Consider the following 17724-nt stretch of genomic DNA (forward strand, 5'->3'; position numbering starts at 1 on the left):
AAACAAAAACAAGGGCTTGGTAACCACACGGTTCTTCAGGCCCCCCAAGATGGTGCTTAGGTGCTGGAACTAGCTGAGTGGGGCTGCCCTGATTAATTCCAGATGGAGCTGGAGCTGCCTCATGGCCTTTCTCCGGGCTAACCCAGTGTTGGTGACCCTGGGCACCGGCTCCAGGGTACGGCCGACGGCCTCCTCTGCCCTTCTGATCCCTCTCTCAAGCTCTTTACCTCTTCCCCACCTCCCCATGTCCCACAGCAGGAAATCTGGGCTCACGGTCATTACCACAATCCCAGAAGAGTCTGTCTTGAGTCCTGGAAAACCCAGGGGTCTCATCAGTAGAGGGAAGTCCCAGAATGGAAACACCTTCTCTGCTTACAGACTGCAACTCAGTCTCAGAGAACTTCCTGGGTCACTGAGGGGCAGGGACCTTGCCCAGTGTGCCAGAGCCAGAATGGGTCTGAGGCAAGACTTGAACCCACGTCTCTTTGGTTCTCAGAAGCGCCCCCCCACCCCGATCACTACACTGTGCTGCTTCTCCCATGAGGTGGGAGAGTGCCCCTGCTGCTTTTCCCGGCTCTCTGGCACAGCAAAGCACTGGGATCATTTTTTGCCAGAAAGTCAGAGTCCAGTCACAGAAAAGTAACCGCTCGTTATCACCAGGAGCGAGGCGTCCTGCACAGGGACTCCTCCATCAATGCTCCCCAATGGCCCCAACTCTTACCAGCTCATTTCTGAACTCCAGGTCCTTGTCCAGGTCTATGCAGGTGAGCCTGGGCAGGGAAGCCTCCAGGGCCTGGGCCAGGCCTTCCCCGAGGCCTCCGCGGGGCGAGGGGGCTGCCTCCTCACTCTCGGGATCGACTTCACTCGCCATCGTGGCTCCCAATCAGGGCATTCAGGCAGGGCCAGATGGGGCGGCTTTCTCTCTTGGGATCTTTTTACAGAGAAAGAAAAAAAGCCACACGAATAATATTCACACAGTTTCTAGAAGAGTCCATTAGAACCACGTGGAGTCAGGGAGGCTTGGATCCAAATCTCATCTCAGACCGAGTCCCTGGGAAACCACAGACGGATCGCTCACCCCCCCCCTCCCCAAGTCTGTTAATAGGAGAGCTTGTGAAGGGCCGGACTGGTCACCCCCCAGGGGTCTTCAAGCTGTAATCCAGGATTTGGGGACTTCAGTTACAAGCCCAGTCAGACTGGGCGGCCTCAGAGGTCCCTGACAGGTCTAAAACTGAGATCCTGGGATCCTACCAACTCTCTACTGCTGGAACTTTCCCCGGCCACATGTGAGAGATCTCCCAGATGCCTCAACACCGTGTTCCTCTAGGTTGTACCCTCTCCGGGGGCCAGGGTATTCACTAACAACCCTCCAAGTTGGCACGGCCTCGCAAATGCCCAGCCCAAGCACCAGCACTCCCCATCCCCCTGCCTCGCAACCACTCTCACGCACGAGATCACAGAGGGGAAGGAAGGAGGGGTCAGCCAGGAGCCCCTAGCAATGGCCCGATGGCCACCCCCCAGCTGCCAGATTCCTTTCTCTCCCTCGAAGGTCTCCAGATCTTACTTAAATTACCCGAGAGTGAGGGTGTAGACACTAAGTTTCCAGAATACAAAGGTTCATAGCCTGGTCCTAAGATGGTGGTGTGTGGGGTCGCGGGATCAGAGATTTAGAGGTGAGGACGTGAGGGGGAGCGCCATAGTCCGAATGTCCTCCTCCACAAATGAGGAGATTAAATCAGGAAGATGGGACCCAGCGATGGAGGACCTGGGCTGCAGCTGTAAGGAGCCATTTGGGGGACCTTGCCCAGGAACCAGCCCACCCGCTCTGAACATCTTTGCAAGGGGAGGCTGGTCCAGGTGGTTTTTAAAGTCCCTTCTGGTTCTATCTCTGTGATCTTCTGTCCATAAATATTAGGGCAGGTTCAGAGATAATGTATACAGACAGACACAGACAGACACACACACCCTTCCCCCTGTCAGATTTGGAAGCCTTCAGCTCCTTTGCCAGCATTCTGCCCCCAAGAAGCAGAAGCAGCGGAACCCATAGGACTGAGGGCCCTGTTTTCTTTGTTTCTTGGGCCGCTGTGGCTGTGGCATTCATCCCCAGTGCCCAGGCTGCTGCCAATGAGCCTCTGGGTGCCCGACAGCGCGGCTGATCCTCAGAAAGCAGTGGAGACAGCCGCTACACCTGTTCTCAGAGCCTTTCCGACACGGAGAAACCTGCTGTACCTTATCTATCTGTATATATAAAATAAAGACAAAAGATAAGAGGGAGAGGAAGAGAGAAAGAGGGAAAAGACCCTCAGAGCGAGAACTAGGCCTGCAGAGATCGGAAAAAGCAATTCTTTCTCCTGCGTCCCCTTGATTAAGACACCCTTTGGTAGGCTACGGGCACAGCATTATGGGGTTGCACTAAAAAAGTAACTTATAAATGATTTATAATTCCAAATTCTCTCTATATTATCGCTCATGCGGATATGATGCACATATTTATGCCTACCCACCTATATGCCCCTCCCCGTCTGGATGGTGAGGGTACAGTTCTATGGCCTTCTACCCGGAGGGCCACAGGCTCTGACAAGTTCTCCCACGGTGGGCAGGGTTCTAGGATGGCCCCAACCACAGCCAGGCCAGCCACTGGGGAGGAATTCTGTGGCCACGGCGGGTCCATGGAACACCGAAAACTACAAAGGGGGGGCTTGGGTCCCTTGTGGCCCTGCTGCTTCTGCACCGTCGGAGGCAGGGCAGGGGACACAGGGAAGCCAAGAATCCCCGAAGCTTCCAGGGTGCCTGAAATGTGGCTGCCAATACCGCATTCAAAGTGTCCCAAAAGTCTTGGTGCAACTTTAAGCTCTGACCTCAGGAAACCTGCATGTAAAATCTTCCAGAGAACGTTCTAGTCACCAGAGGCTGGACAGGGTGGGGAATGAGAGGAGTGAGCTTGGGGAGTGAGCGGGAGGTGCTTGGTCGGCCTTGTCCATCCCACCAGTGGCCCTGGGCAAGGTCAAGGACTGGGAGAAACAATCCCAGAGGCCGCCTCAGTCCCCTCCCGGTTCTCACATGTGACCAGAGGTTTCCCTGTGGGCAGCTGAGAGTTTCCTCCCTCCCAAGCCGGTCCCCTTTTAAAAAACAGAGGAGAGCCCATTCCTGCCAGGGAGTTTCTCCTCATACTTTTCTTTAAGCAGCTGAGTGGCCAACCTTGCCCCAGAGTTCTCACCCCCTGGTGCAGCCACTTAAGGTCCCACTGCCCCCCAGACGCTCAGGACGAGCCTCTGACAAAGCCCCCGGGTCCAGCCTCCTCCCTCCTCCTGGAGGCTCACGAATCCCCCGCCCTGTGACTTTTCACTGGCCCTGCCATCAGCTGCGCCTCCAGCCTCCCGAGAAGCCGCCAGGCAGGAGAGAACTAAGAGGTCGCCAGAGATGGGCCTCCCCTCGTCCTGGGCACAGCCCCTCCGTACAGAACGTTGGCTCAGAGCCCTGTCAGACTGGACACTCCCGGAGGCCAGGGACCACCTTCCGCCTCTTTCTGTGTCCTCAGCGCTCCGCCCGGTGTCAGGCCCGCCCCTGGTGGTCCCCGGCCTGGCTGGGCTCCCCCAAACACCAGCTTCCCGATGGCGGAGCAGAGGAGAAGCCTGCCGGGTGCCCCAAGCTTTTTCAATCTACAAAAGTGCCCACAGCCTGGAGGCTTTGTGCCAGTCTGGGAGCTGGCGCCGGGCACCGAGAACCTCGAAACTAAGGGATGCCAGGACCTGTGTGGAGGAGCTCTGCCTCTGGCCTCTCTTTCAGAGGCTCGGACGGCGGCCGCCCCTCCAGTCCAAGGGGTCCCAACAGCAGCTGAGGGGCGGGAGCAGAGGCCTCGGGAGCAGCACGAGGGCTCGGGTCAGCCACAAGGACCGGACCCTTCAGAGCGCCAGAAGGGATGAGACCCCCAGGAAACAGTGCAGAGAGAGTGCAGGGCAGCATCCGGGGATGGGGCAGGCTGGGGGGAGGAGAACCAGGAGCAGGCACGGAAACCCAGGCATGGCGAAGAGGGAAAAGGGGGGGGACCGACAGCTCCGGGCCGGGTCAGGGCAGGGAGGGGATGCCGTGACGTGTCAGGACACTGGAGTGGGGGAGGGCAGGCTGGGCCAGGCTCCCGGCCTCTGTTCTCCCCTGGAGCCATCTGGACCGGATGGAGACCAGGAGGCCTGGAGGAGGCCCTGGGAAGCCTGGAGGAGGCCCTGGGAAGCCGTGGCCTTTCTGAGCCTTTTGCAGGCTTTGGCTTTGGGGCTAGGAAAGAAATGGGGCAGAGAATGGCCGCGCCCCCAAACGCTCCCCTGGGGCCCCCAATGCGAGCCGGTCAGGTCCCAGCTGATGACCGGCGGGCCACGCAGCCAGAGCCAGAATGATGAGGTGACGACCGTCCTTAAGGAAGACTGTGCTCCCCAAGGTGTCTGGGGGTGGCTTTGGGCAGGGGGGATGCGGCTAAAGCCCTGGGGCGGAGGCTAAGAAGGAAGCCAGAAGAGGGGGCTCTGCTCAGGGGAGGGGAGCCCGCAACCGCCAGGGCACAGGTCAGATCCAGGCTTTCTGAGCACCAGGCAGAGGGCAAAGGTCGGTCAGAGAAGGGGGAATGGAAGGGGGCAATCTGGGGGGCAGGAGTATCCCTGGGGCACGGGGAGGGGCTGTGCATGAGACAGGAGCCCTGGGGGCCAAGCAGCAGGGAAGGAGGGAGATCTGGGACCCAGGGGACCACCAAAGTGGGGGAGGGGAGCCACTGTGGGCAGAGGGGGAGGGGGGCCCTGCAGAGGACCCAGGCAGCTCCTCCCAATGCCGGGCCTGGCAGGGCAAGAAACCGGAGGGGCCAGTGTAGACATGACCTAGGCCCAAGGGGCCAGTGTAGACAAGGACTGGTTCACTACCGGAAGGGAACGTAGCGGGTGCGGGGGGATGGCCTGGGAAAGGCCGAGGCCTGGCGCTCAGTGAGGACGCAGAGCAGGGCCCGCGGGGCCAGGGCGGGGGGCGGGGGGCGGGCAGCCCACCCGCTGCAGACCTCAGGACCCCCGACACCGCCCACGGAGGTCCAGCCTCCCCCCACGGCTGGTGGGGTCCAGCAGAGGAGGGACGCGGGGGGCCTCTGAGGGCAATGAGCACGGCCGGAGGCAGGAAGGGGGAGGGGAGGCAGCGAGCAGGACGAGGGGGCGGCCAGAGGATTCTACAGGCCTTGAAGGCCGGGCAAGGCGGCCTCCTATTCAGCGGGTGCAGGGACCACCAAGGGAGCCGGGACCAAGGGAGCCGGGCGGCGGAGGCCTGCAGACAGGAGGCCGGAGGCGGCCGAACCTCCTCCCAGCATCCCCGGGGGCCGGACCAGAAGGGGCTGGCACGGGCCCAGGCGGACCAGGGGAGCGGCCTGGCACGAGCAAGCGACAGGGCTCAGACCCACAGCACCCGGCTCCGCGGCCTCGGCCGGGCCCTGGCGCGGCTCCCTGAGCTCCCACCGCTTTCTCCGCCGGCCCCGGGGCTCGGCCTCCCTGGGGCGGGCACAGGCCGGTCCCGCCCTGCCCGAGACACGCGCGGGCGCGCCAGAGCCCCGCTGCCCCCGGGCCTGCCTCTCCCTCAGTGCCAGCCTTCGCCCGTGCCCGCTTTCTGCCCAGGAGCGCGCCCGGGCACCCGACTCAGCAGCCCCGAATGGCGCGAAGAACTGCGGTCACGCGCACCCGCGCCGGGAGGCCCCCCCTGCCAGCAGCCCGGCCCCTCCCCGGGAGGCTCCCCGCTGTCATCCCCCCCCCCGGCAGGCGCACTCCCCCGGGCCGCCAGAAGCTTCTCTAAGCCCCTCCCCCCTTCCCCCTCGGACCCGGGCGCCCCTCTCCCCGCCCCCCCCCAGGCCGGCCTCAGACCTGTAGCCTCCGGGAGCTCCGCCCGCGGCCTTGTACGGGAGCCGGGAAGCTGCCGGCTGGCGGAGCCCCCCTCGCTCCCGACCCCGCGCCCCCCCTCCCGCCTCCACCGCGCTCCCCCCGTCCCCTGCGCGCTCCCCCCCTTTCTGGTCTCCCTCAGGGCGCGTTACCTGAGCTCTCACCGGTCACCGGCCAAGGAACCCCGCCCCCCCGGAGCACGCATGCGCAGCGGCCGCCGAGAGGCTTCCGCTTTCTCTTCCGCCTCTTCTCCCGGCTCCTCCCCCGGCGATTCCAACCACGCCCCCATTTAAAGGGACAGGCGCCTTATTCCTTTTCGTTAAGACGGTTGCTCAGAAGTCTTCCAGAAGGAAACAGGCGCAGGGAGCTGAGGTGACTTTAAACACGTGGGAAAAAAGAACTTAGGTGTGTGCGCCGACATGTTTGTGCGCCTCTATTATAAAACAAACAGCCGCCTCCCCACGTGGGCCAGCGGGTGCCTCGGTGTGGGCGCTGTGCGTGCGCGGGGCGGGGAAGCTGCGGACGTGCACCCTTTGCACTTTGAGAGGCTCGCGGGTCCTCGGAGTCGGGCGGGGCACGGCTCTAGCTGCGGACACGCGCCGCCCCCCGGTCCCCGCCCCCCGGTCCCTGGTCCCCGCCCCCGGGTCCCCGCCCCCCGGTCCTAGGTCCCCGCCCCCCGCTCCCCGCCCCCCGCCCCCGGGTCCCCGCCCCTCGATCCCCGCCCCCCGGTCCCAGGTCCCCGCCCCTCGATCCCCGCCCCCCGGTCCCAGGTCCCCGCCCCCCAGTCCCCGCTCGAGCGCCCCTGGCCCTCTCAGCTCTGAATCCGCGGCCTCCCATGGGACCTTAGCCGGTCTTCCCGAGACCCCCAGGGGGCAGCAGCAGGGCCCGGCCCCACCGGGTCCGCGTGGCAGACACCTCGCACGGCGCCTGACAAGGCCGCGGCACCTGCCATGTTCGGGCTGAGCCCCTGATGGACAACGCAGACTCCCCCGTCCCTGGAAGTGCCCCTCCAGAGGCCGCGGGCCTTTCCCGGGGGGGAGGGGAGCTGCCCCGGGCCTCACTCCTCCCGCTCTGCGGGACACCCCGGGCCCCGTCCCAGCCCGCTTGTAGCTATGGCCTCACAAACTCGGCTGGAACCCCTGAGAGCGGCCGGCGGGGCAGGGGGAGCAATGGCCTTTGCTTTTGCTCTTGCTGAGACACTCGGGCTTAAGGGACTTGCCAAGAGTCTCACAGCCAGTAAGTGTCTGAGGTCAGACTTGAACTCGGGGCCTGCAGCTTCCCGGTTCCCCAGCCTCTGCCTGTCATGGACCCTCTACAGAACAGAATCGCCGCCCCCTAGATCCAGAGCCAGAAAGGACCAGCAAGTCAGCCAGGCGGCCCCCTCTGCAGAGGCAGAGGCCCCACCAGGGCCAGGGAGGTGGCAGCAGGGTCACAGCGCTCGCAAGTGGCCCAGCTGGGTTCCATCGGGTGTCCGGCAGGCCAGGCCAGGTCCAGCCCTCCCTCCAGCACCACAGCGCCTGGGCACTTAAAGTAAAGGGGAATGTCCCTGTCCTGTTGAAGAAGATAGGCCGGTCACAGCCCTGAAGTCAGGGGGACCTGAGTTCTAATCTGGCCTCGGACACTTCTCAGCTGTGTGACTCTGGGCAAGTCACAACCCCAGTTGCCTCAGGGGGAAAAAAGGCTGGTCAGCCTGACAGAACAGTCAGTTGTTGGGCCGCATGCGCTGTGTGCCCGGGCTCTGCCAGGCACCGAGCCGGGCACAGGGGATATAAGGTAATGCCGAAGCCGTCCTTGTCTTTAGGAAGCTAACATCCAACAGAGGAGACATCTAAGCAGATATAAAAATAACTCCAAAGTCAATATAAGGAAGGGCAGAGTCAAGCTGGGGGAGCAGAGCCAGGGCCCCAGCTGAACTCTCCCAACATTCCCCTCCAAACAGTTTTAAAACAAGGCCTCACATCAAATTCTGGAACAGCAGAGCCAAGCAAAGGCCAGGAAGGACATTTTCTCCACCTAAGACAACTTAGGAGCCTGGAGGGAAGTCTGTGACATCAGGGTGGGTGCTGGTCCAAGGTGAGGCAGCTGCCCTGGGGGGAGGAGGGCGGGGCTCAGAAGTGACCCCTCCTCAGTAACAGCAGCAGCTTTCAGAGCTCCCAGCCCAGAGCACTGTTTTTCTATTTTAAAAAAAGCGATGAGTTTTCTGAAAAAGGAGAGCCGGGCCTATCTGAACTGGTGGCTACAATAAGGGTGGAGAGGTAAGGTTGGCAGGAAGACTTATGTGAAGTAATATATAGTGCAGTGAGCAGAGCCCGGGGGACTTTGTAGCCAATGACAGCAGCATTGTAACAGTGATCAGCTACAAAAGAGCTAGCTGTTCTGGGCAGCTGGGCAGTGCAGTGGATAGAGCACCAGCCCTGAAGTCAGGAGGACCTGAGTTCAAATCTGATACTTAACACTTCCTGGCTGTGTGACCCTGGGCAAGTCACTTAACCCCAATTGCCTTGTGGGGGGTATTTTTCTCGGTGTTTCTTGAGGGGATTTTCGTTTACAACATGATTAATTGGGGAATATGTTTTGCACAATTTCACATGGATGCTCAATATCATGTTGCTTGTCTTTCATCCTGGGACAGGATGGAGGGAGATTATTTGAAACTCAACATTTTTTAAGTAAATGTTTAAAAAATGACATATAATTGGCGAATATTTAACAAAGTAAACGAGACGATGTTTTTTGAGCGGATCTGAGCATGATTGGGAAGGGAGAGCGGTTTGTATTTGGTCCTGGGATAATGGAATGGAGGGAGAGAGATAAGGCAACAGCATGAGGGGCCCAGCTCACCTGGAGGGAAAGGATGCCTTGCATGACGGAGGACTTCCTGTCCCTCTCTCAGAGGTCTGCTGGACCTGGACAGGAAACGAGCGAAAGGCCGGAGAGAGTCCCAGAGGAGCAAGGATCCCTGGAATAAATCTTAGAGGCCTCCTGACCCTGAGCCCAGTGGCTTCCCAGCCAGAGCCGAGGTGAAACGGGATATTTCCCCCTCTCAATGACGATGAACTGGGGAGGGGGGGGGACAGTGACATGATGGAGGGAGGGGATGCTGGCAAAGAACAGCTCTCCTCTGGCGGCCATCCCTTCAGCCAACACTCAGGAAATGTTCCTTTGGGAAGAGTAAATACCGTCAGCAGCCGGGCTGACAAAAGAAAACACGCTTAGAATGTCTTTACTGCATGAAATCCGCAGGTCGTTAAAGCCAGGAGCGGGACTCCCCGAGGACCCTGTGCCCCCCAGATAAAGGGGTCGGGGACGGCTGCCCTTCCCACCGCCTGCTGCCCAGCTGCCTGGGGAGCCTCACTCCTGGCTTTTATGATCTGCCCATTTCATGCAGTAAAGGCATACTCAATTAGAAAGCGAGCGTGTTTCCTTTCTGCTCTAACAGAATGGGGAAGGAGACAAGAATCTTAATGGGGAATGTGTGAGAGGTCAGCATGGACCGAAGGTATCCATCTGGGGCTTTTCCCGGGGGAAATTCCAGGTGGGGGCAAAAGGAAGAGCCCAAGAGGCGCCGACTTGACGAAATGTAAGAAGTGCATCGTTCTCGTATATTTAAAAACCCCAGGCTGAGTCCTGGAACTGGAGTTAAGGGGAAGGGGAAAGTCTTTTAACTTATCAGAGTCATGAAGCATTCGCAATGATTTCTATGAGCAAGTGAAAAAAAAATCAATGAAGGGCCTGGAGAAGAGATAATAAAAAAGATGCTTTTCTCCTCTCAACAGAAAGGTGGGAGACTACTGGGGCAGAATGCTGTGTGCGTTTCCAGATATGGTCACTGTATTGGATATTTTCATTTACTTGCTCCAGCTAGAGTTCATTAGGGAGAAGGGAAGAGTGTTGCTCCCTCTCTCGACCCACCCCACCCTGCTCCCAGAAATGACTGTGAAATAAAGACCAAAGACAGCTGTGTGGTCAAGGGCTGGAGTACCGGGCCAGGAGGCAGGAAGACTCATCTCCAGCCTCAGACATTTAGTGCTGGGTGACCCTGGATAACCCATTTAACTCTGCTTGCCTGTAAAATGAGCTGGAGAAGAAAATGGCAAACCCATCCCAGTGTCTTTGTCAAGAAAGCCCCAAATGGGGTCAGGAAGAGTTGAAATGACTAAATGACAAAACAATCATAAAAGCCAAAGCCATTTAATTAAACTAAAAATTAAATATTTTTTTAAAAAAATTAATGGATTCTCTTTGTGGCTCTGAAATTTAATTCTTGTGAACTCCCCCATTTGGGGGCAGACTTTTCTTTTATAATGTTAGGCTACAGGACGCTTCTTGCTCCTCTTAAGAACTTTTGGAAACCTGCTTTCCCCAAATCTCGAGGCTAGTTCAACTTGTGCCTCTATTCTCTCCTCTGCTACTATGAATTCCAAGGCAGAGTGCTCCTTTTTCCTCAAACTATCCATTTTTCTACTTCTGGGAAGAAGTGATGTGTAAATAACGAGCACTTAATTTTTGCTTATTGCACCGAATAGATTTTTTAAAATAAGTTTTTAAAATATTTTTTTTGTTTTTATATCATAATCATTCCAGGAAATCCCTCCTCCTCCCATTGAACCTTTTTCAAACTCATCAATTCAGAACAGAACTCTGTATTGGGACGAAAAAAAATTAAGCCAAAACACTTGATTCCGTGAGTCTGATGGTATATACGACATTCTGCTCTAGTAGGTCTCTACTTCTCTGCTAGAAGAGACCTTAGAGATCATCTAGCTCAACTCCCTCTTATTACAAATGAGGAAACTGAGGCCTAGAGAAGGGAAGTGACTTGGCCAAAATAATGTCGGTAATAAGTAGCAGGTCGCCTAACTTCAAAGTCGACGTTCTTTCCAATATTCTGTGTCTTCCTTTTCAGATTTTCTAGTAACTTTTGTTTTTATGTCATTTTGTTGCCCAGTTGAGCGGGTGTATAAGCATAGTCCCTCTCCTGCCGATATTCTCCTAGATGTAAGTTGGAGAATAAGAGAAGAAAGGAGTCCCACATAAGCACGAATTAAGATTCTGAAACAGGAAGAAGATTGGAGCATTGTGGTCCTTCCCCCTTCTCTTCCCATAAAAAAGAGGGAGAGAATAGTTCAGCAAAACTAGCCAGTGCCTTATCTGAGTCCCTGAGAAGGAAGAGACACTCCATGTCTGTTTAATGGACAATGTTATCCTACGCTCTTCCCTTTTAATCTATCCTATTCTTAGCAGGAACTAGATAGTGAAGTAGACAGAGCTCTCCCAAGTCCAAATCCCACCTCAGGCACTTAGCAGCTGGGTCACTCTGGGCAAATCATTTCACCTCTATTTACCCCAATTTCCTCATCTGTAAATGGGTACATTAGTAGCCCCTGACTCCCAGGGCTGTCATGGAATATAACGAGAGAACATTTATAAAGCACTTTGCTAACCCTACGGAGCTATGTAAATACTAGCTATTTTTATTATTTTGAACATGGCAGACCCTTTTAGAGTCAGTTCAATTCTTGGGGATGCTATGGAGTCAAGTTTCATTACTTCCTCCTTTCATGGAATCTGTCTCCTCCGTATTCCCGGCTTCTCTGCGTTTCATCCACTCCAGTTTTCATTCTCCATCTCTCCTCCCTTTCCTAGTCAAAATTCTAGAAAAAGCCATTTCTCTGGTTGTCGCCACTTTCTAAGCCATTAACTTGAAACCCTTTCAAACCTGGCTGACGTATCCACCATTTCTGAAGGTCTCCCGGCCACCGAACGTCTCTCTCCAAGATCCCCTGGGATCTCTTTCGGATTATTTATGATCTTTTCTTAGTCTCTATCTATCCTGACTTCTCTGCAGCATCTGACATGGCTGCCCTACTGCTTTCCCCTCCCAGATTCTTTTCTCCTCATTTGTTGTTGTGCTGGAAGGAGCGCCTCTATCTACCTCCCTGGTGGCCGCTTCTCAGTCTCTTTTGCAAAGATCATTACTTTTCTGGCCTTGCATGTGAGGCTATTCCAGGACTCTGGACTGATCCCTCTTCTCTTCTCTCTCCTGTGATCTCATCAGCTCCATGGGCCCAAAGATCTCATAGATGAATCCCAGATGTCCACATCTAGCTTGTCTCCATCCAGAACTCCAGCGCTCGGCACCGATTGTTTATTACATAGTTCTAACTGAACGTCCCATAGGCATCTCAAACTCATTATGCACAAAACAGATCTCGGTATGTTTCCCGATAAACTGTTCCCTCTAACAAGCTTCCTCATTTCTGTTCAGAAAAAAGTCGTCATCCTTGATTCTTCAAATGCAATTAGTTGCCAAGTCATGGGGAGTCTACCCCCATCATATCTGGGGCAATAATCTGAGTACCGGGGCTGGAATCAGGAAAGTCTGAGTTCAAATCACTTATTATCTGTGGGACCCTGGGCAAGACACTTAACCTCTGTCTCAGCTTCCTCATCTATAAAATAGAGGTAATAATAATACTTACTTTGTAGGATTGTCATGAGATCAAAGGAGATGCTCAGCACATTTCCTGGCACACAGTAGGAGCTATGTAAATGCTTAGTCTCTTCCTCCAATAGAGCAGTATTTCCCAACTTTGCATTTTCACTGGCTCCTCTTTATGCCAGGAATAGAATATCACACCCTCCTCCTTATCTACACCTCTTAGCTTCCTTCTAGTACCAGATAAAATCCCATCTTCTACAAGACTTTCCCAGAAAATTCATTGCCACGCCTTGCCTCCCATCCTATCTATAGTTTACTATGTATAGAGTGATGTGTTTTTAATTATTTTTATTCATTTCAATAAACATCTCCCAATAATAATCATTTAAACAATTGTTGAGCTTTAAATTCTTTCCCTGCTTCTGACCCTTAACCTTTCCCTGTTAAGTAAAGTTCTTTGATTTCCATTATAGGTTATAACAAACATATTTCCATACTGGCCATGTTGTAGACAAAACAAAACGAAAACAAAAATGAAAACACACAAACAAAAAAATTACAGAAGGTTTAAAAAAAAAACATGCATTAATCTTCACGAAGAGATTATCTGTTCTCTCTCTGGAGGGAGATGTCATTTTTCATCATGAGTTCTGTGCAACTGTCTTGGATCATGGTCTCTCTCAGAGTAGCTAAAGCTACTTGCACAGTTTCACGCTTTCCCAGTTGATGGGTATACAATGTTGCTGTTACTGGAGGCACAGTGATCTCCTGGTTCTGCTCACGTCACTTTGTATCCGTTCATATAAGTCTTCCCAGATTTTTCTAAAAATCAAAATGCTCATCGTTTCCTATAGCACGATAGTACTCATCACAACCGTATCCCACAGTGCCCCAGTTAATGCCTGGCGCTCCAGTTTCCAATTCTCGGCACCGCCAAAGAGCTGCTATGAGTATTTTTGCACCCAGAGGTCCTTCTCTTTGAGCTCTTTGGGATGTTGCTGTCGCTCAGTTGTTTTGGTCATGGCCCCATTTAGGGTTTTTTTGGCAGAGAAATAGATTTCTTTTTCCAGCTCATTTTACAGACGAGGAAACTGAGGCAAACAGAGCAAAGTGACTTGCCCAGGGTCACACAGCCAGTCAGCGTCTGAGGCTGGATTTGGACTTGGCGCGTGCTGACTCCTCTGTGCCAATCTGGTTGCTCCTCAACAGCGCATTCATGTCCCAATTTTCCCACATCCCCTCCAGCGGTTTTTTTTTTTTCATAGAATGGTTTGCATATTGTCTTCCCTGTGAGGCTGCAAGATCCTTGAGGGAAATAGCTGTGTTTTGTCTCTCTTTGGGCAGTTTCTGGCTCATATTCGACGCTTAATAAGGGATTGTTGGTTTAGTTTTGAAGCTTAAAATGGGAACAGAAAACAAATGTAAACTAGTTTATGAGTGGCCACTAGGTGGCGAGGGACTGAGACTGAGAAGACTGAGAAGCTTATGTCCACCAGATGGAGCCGAAACCCAGTGGATAAAGCAGCCTTGGTCCTTGGATGGCTGGGTGGGTGGCGGCTTCCCAGGCTAAGCCATGGAGGATGAGCGGGATTTGGGAAGGCAGAGGACATTTTGTGCCCCCTCCTCAGAGATACTAAGGCAAACCAGCTTTTGCTAGATCAGATAATGACCCTGCGTTCAAACCCTGCTCCAGACGTTAAATATTAGCTGTATCATTAGCTGGGGAGTCATTTTACTGCTTTAAACCTTCGTTTTCTCCTCTGTGAAATGGGCTTAATAATACCCATAGTCCTGACTCACAAGCGCTAGGTTTTCTCCTCTGTGAAATGGGCATAATAATGCCCATAGTCCCTGACTCACAAGCGCTAGGTTTTCTCCTCTGTGAAATGGGCATAATAATACCCATAGTCCTGACTCACAAGCGCTAGGTTTTCTCCTCTGTGAAATGGGCATAATTATACCCATAGTCCTGACTCACAAGCGCTAGGTTTTCTCCTCTGTGAAATGGGCATAATAATACCCATAGTCCCTGACTCAGAAGCGCTAGGTTTTCTCCTCTGTAAAATGGACATAATGCCCATAGTCCCTGCCTCACAAGCGCTAGGTTTTCTCCTCTGTGAAATGGGCATAATAATGCCCATAGTCCCTGACTCACAAGCGCTAGGTTTTCTCCTCTGTGAAATGGGCATAATAATGCCCATAGTCCTGACTCACAAGCGCTAGGTTTTCTCCTCTGTGAAATGGGCATAATAATACCCATAGTCCCTGACTCACAAGCGCTAGGTTTTCTCCTCTGTGAAATGGGCATAATAATACCCATAGTCCTGACTCACAAGCGCTAGGTTTTCTCCTCTGTGAAATGGGCATAATAATGCCCATAGTCCCTGACTCACAAGCGCTAGGTTTTCTCCTCTGTGAAATGGGCATAATAATACCCATAGTCCTGACTCACAAGCGCTAGGTTTTCTCCTCTGTGAAATGGGCATAATAATATTCATAGTCCCTGACTCACAAGCGCTAGGTTTTCTCCTCTGTGAAATGGGCATAATAATACCCATAGTCCCTGACTCAGAAGCGCTAGGTTTTCTCCTCTGTAAAATGGACATAATACCCATAGTTCCTGCCTCACAAGTAACAACAAGCGAGATCATGCTTTTAATCATGCACACCTTGATGTCATGTCTTATGATTCTCTAAAAACGACAAAAACAAACAAACAAAACTATATATTTTTAGAGTGCTAAGGGCTCGGACGACAGTTCTTTTATTTAGTTATTAAAGCTTTTTATTTTCAAAACAGATGCACAAATAATTTTCCAATATTGACCCTTGCAAAACCTCCTGTTCCAACTTTTCCCTTCCTTCTCCCCCCCTCCCCCCCCGAGGGCAGGCAGTCCCATCCATGTTAAACATGCTAAAATATAAGTACAACCGGCTCCAGTGACAAAGAAAGAAACTAAAGAGAAGGGAGAGGCCTGGATCAGAGCACTAGGTTTTTTTATGCTATTCCTGTCTCATCTGCAAGTTCGGAGATTTTGATCTTCTTTCAAAGAGGACTCAAGGTACAATGAATGGACAGAGAGCTGTCCTGAAAGGCAGGAAACTGATTTGTAGTCGGCCCCATCCTGGCCATGTGACTGTTCACCTCTCTGTGTTTCAGCCACCTGAGGTTATATATTTCAGAGAAGGTGCTGACCTGTCTGAGTGGATGGAGTTTCCTCCTCTGGGAGTTCCCTATCTCCCAGGTCAAGCCAGGCCCCGTCCCCTTCCCTACCCCCTTTCAGATGGACCGTCCCGTCTCCGTGGCCTAGGTGGAAAGCTGAGATTTGGCAAAATATGACAGGCGAAGCCAAGGCCTCCACCCCCCGGCCAGAGAACGACTGAAGCTCCCGATCTGCTGAATGGAAAGTTACTAACACATACTGGCGTTCATTCATTCATTCAAAAACATTTACAGAAGAAGGCATTGTGCTCCGGAGGGCCGCCGGGGAGGGGCTCAGGGAGGAAACCCAGACAATAAGGCTCAGTCCCTTAAAAGGAGCACTGTCCAAGGCGGGAGACAAGACACCGGCTTGGGATTCCTTGCACACAGGGAAGCAAGAGAGTATGGGAAAGGGCTGGGAGGAAGGAGCTAAGTTCTCCACAGTCCAAGGGAGGGGACGGTCACTTCTCACAGAGAAGGATCTGGTGGCCAGAGTGTAGACCCCCCTCCCCCCCCCGAAGTCAACAAGATCTGGGTTCAAATGCCGCCTCAGATGTTTACTAGGCTCTGGAAGGTGCCATTGTGGCAGAGTTTGGGGGGCACATTCTACCTGTCACTGTCTGCCAGGACCCATCTCTCCTGTCTGAAGATCACGCCCCAGTTTTCTTTCTCCCAGCAGTCTTTTCTTTCTGTAGGAACAAGGGGAAAAACGAGGAAGGCATCCGTGGGGATGATGGGAGCCATGGTACCAGACAAGGGATTGATGGAACTCTGGCTCAGCTCTCATTTTGTTTCCGCTTCCTCTCCCATGGAGAATGAATGATCCTCAGCGGGTGGGTGTCAGAAGTGTAGACACTAAATCAGGGAGGACATGGCCATGAACTACCTCCCATTCTTGCAGGTGTAATCGCTCAACCATCATCCAGGATCTTTGAAAAATCATGGAGAATGGGAAGTTTCTCCAGACTGGAGATGGGGAAATACGGTCCGGGGGTGCAAAAAGTAGGAGAGGATCAATTGACAAACTAGGCTATTGGCTGAGTTCTAAAACATTCATAAAATTGAAAGCAGGGGGGACTCAGAGATAGTTTGTTTGAACCCCTTTGTTTCATTAATTTTTTTAATAGCTTTTTATTTCCAAGTTATCTGCATGGGTGATTTTACAGCATTGACAATTGCCAAACCTTTTGTTCCAATTTTCCCCCTCCTTCCCCCCATCCCCTCCCCCAGATGGCAGGTAGACCCTTTGTTTCATTGATAAGGAAACTGAGGCACAGAAAAGGGCTCCAAAACTATTCCGTTTCAGAACTGGGATATAAAAATAGGTCCTCTTGCTGTGACATATTATTAAAAGGCTTGTTTCCGAGGCCCTGGAAAGGGTAACAACCATCAGATCCTAGATTTCAAATTGAAAGGGACTTAAAAGATCCCATAGCACAAGCCTCATTTTGTAGACGAAGAAATTGGGTCCCAAAGATTTGAAATGACATGCCCAGGACCACGCAGCTATTAAGTATCTAAATGCAGAATTTGAACTCTGCGCTTCCTGACTCTTAAGTGTAGTGTACTTCCCTGTCACTATCAATCACTGTCCCTAAGAACCTACATGGCTTCAACAAGAATAGTTTGCCCAAGAAACTGGAAACTGAGTGGCTGCCCATCAACTGGAGAATGCTGAATATGTTATGGTACGTAAATGTTATGGAATATTATCGTTCTGTAAGAAACGACCAACAGGATGATTTCAGAAAGGCCTGGAGAGACTTAAAGGAACTGATGCTGAAAGAAGTGAGTGGAACCAAGAGAACATTGTACACGGCAACATTCTACGATGATCAGTTCTGATGGACGTGGCTCTTTTCAACAGTGAGATGATTGAGGCCAGTTCCAATGATCTTGTAAGGAGAGAGCCATTTGCACTCAGAGAGAGCATTGTGGGAACTGAGTGTGGATCACAACACAGCATTTTCACTCTCTATTTTGTTTTTCTCATTTTCCCCTTTTTGATCTGATTTTTTTTGTGCACCAGAATTGTGGAAATATATATAGAAGAATTGCACGTGTTTAACATATATTGGATTACTTGCCATCTAGGGAAGGGGATGGAGAAAAGGAGAGGGGAAAAAAAATTTGGAGCATAAAGTTTTGCAAGGTGATTGTTGAAAAGTATCTCTGCGTATGTTTTGAAAATA

At 52.9% G+C, this 17724-nt stretch overlaps 1 protein-coding gene across 3 annotated transcripts in view; it reads right to left on the minus strand.

The window, feature by feature from the left end:
* The window catches only part of VPS8 (VPS8 subunit of CORVET complex), a 125045-nt gene extending 118773 nt beyond the window's left edge, over window positions 1–6272 (minus strand). Inside the window, exons 1-2 of one of the 3 annotated variants that reach the window (XM_031968080.1) lie at window positions 6041–6272; window positions 722–931 (exon numbers count right to left, since the gene is read on the minus strand). In XM_031968080.1, the coding sequence (XP_031823940.1) occupies window positions 722–871 (150 nt within the window). In that variant the 5' untranslated portion in view covers window positions 872–931; window positions 6041–6272. Of the gene's footprint in view, window positions 1–721; window positions 932–5873; window positions 5929–6040 lie in introns of those variants that run through there. The other 2 variants (XM_031968082.1, XM_031968081.1) reach the window with 2 other exon arrangements.
* Window positions 6273–17724: the final 11452 nt, after the last annotated feature.

Source organism: Sarcophilus harrisii, chromosome 4 (genome assembly GCF_902635505.1).
Source record: "Sarcophilus harrisii chromosome 4, mSarHar1.11, whole genome shotgun sequence".
Classification (NCBI taxonomy): Eukaryota; Metazoa; Chordata; class Mammalia; order Dasyuromorphia; family Dasyuridae; genus Sarcophilus; species Sarcophilus harrisii.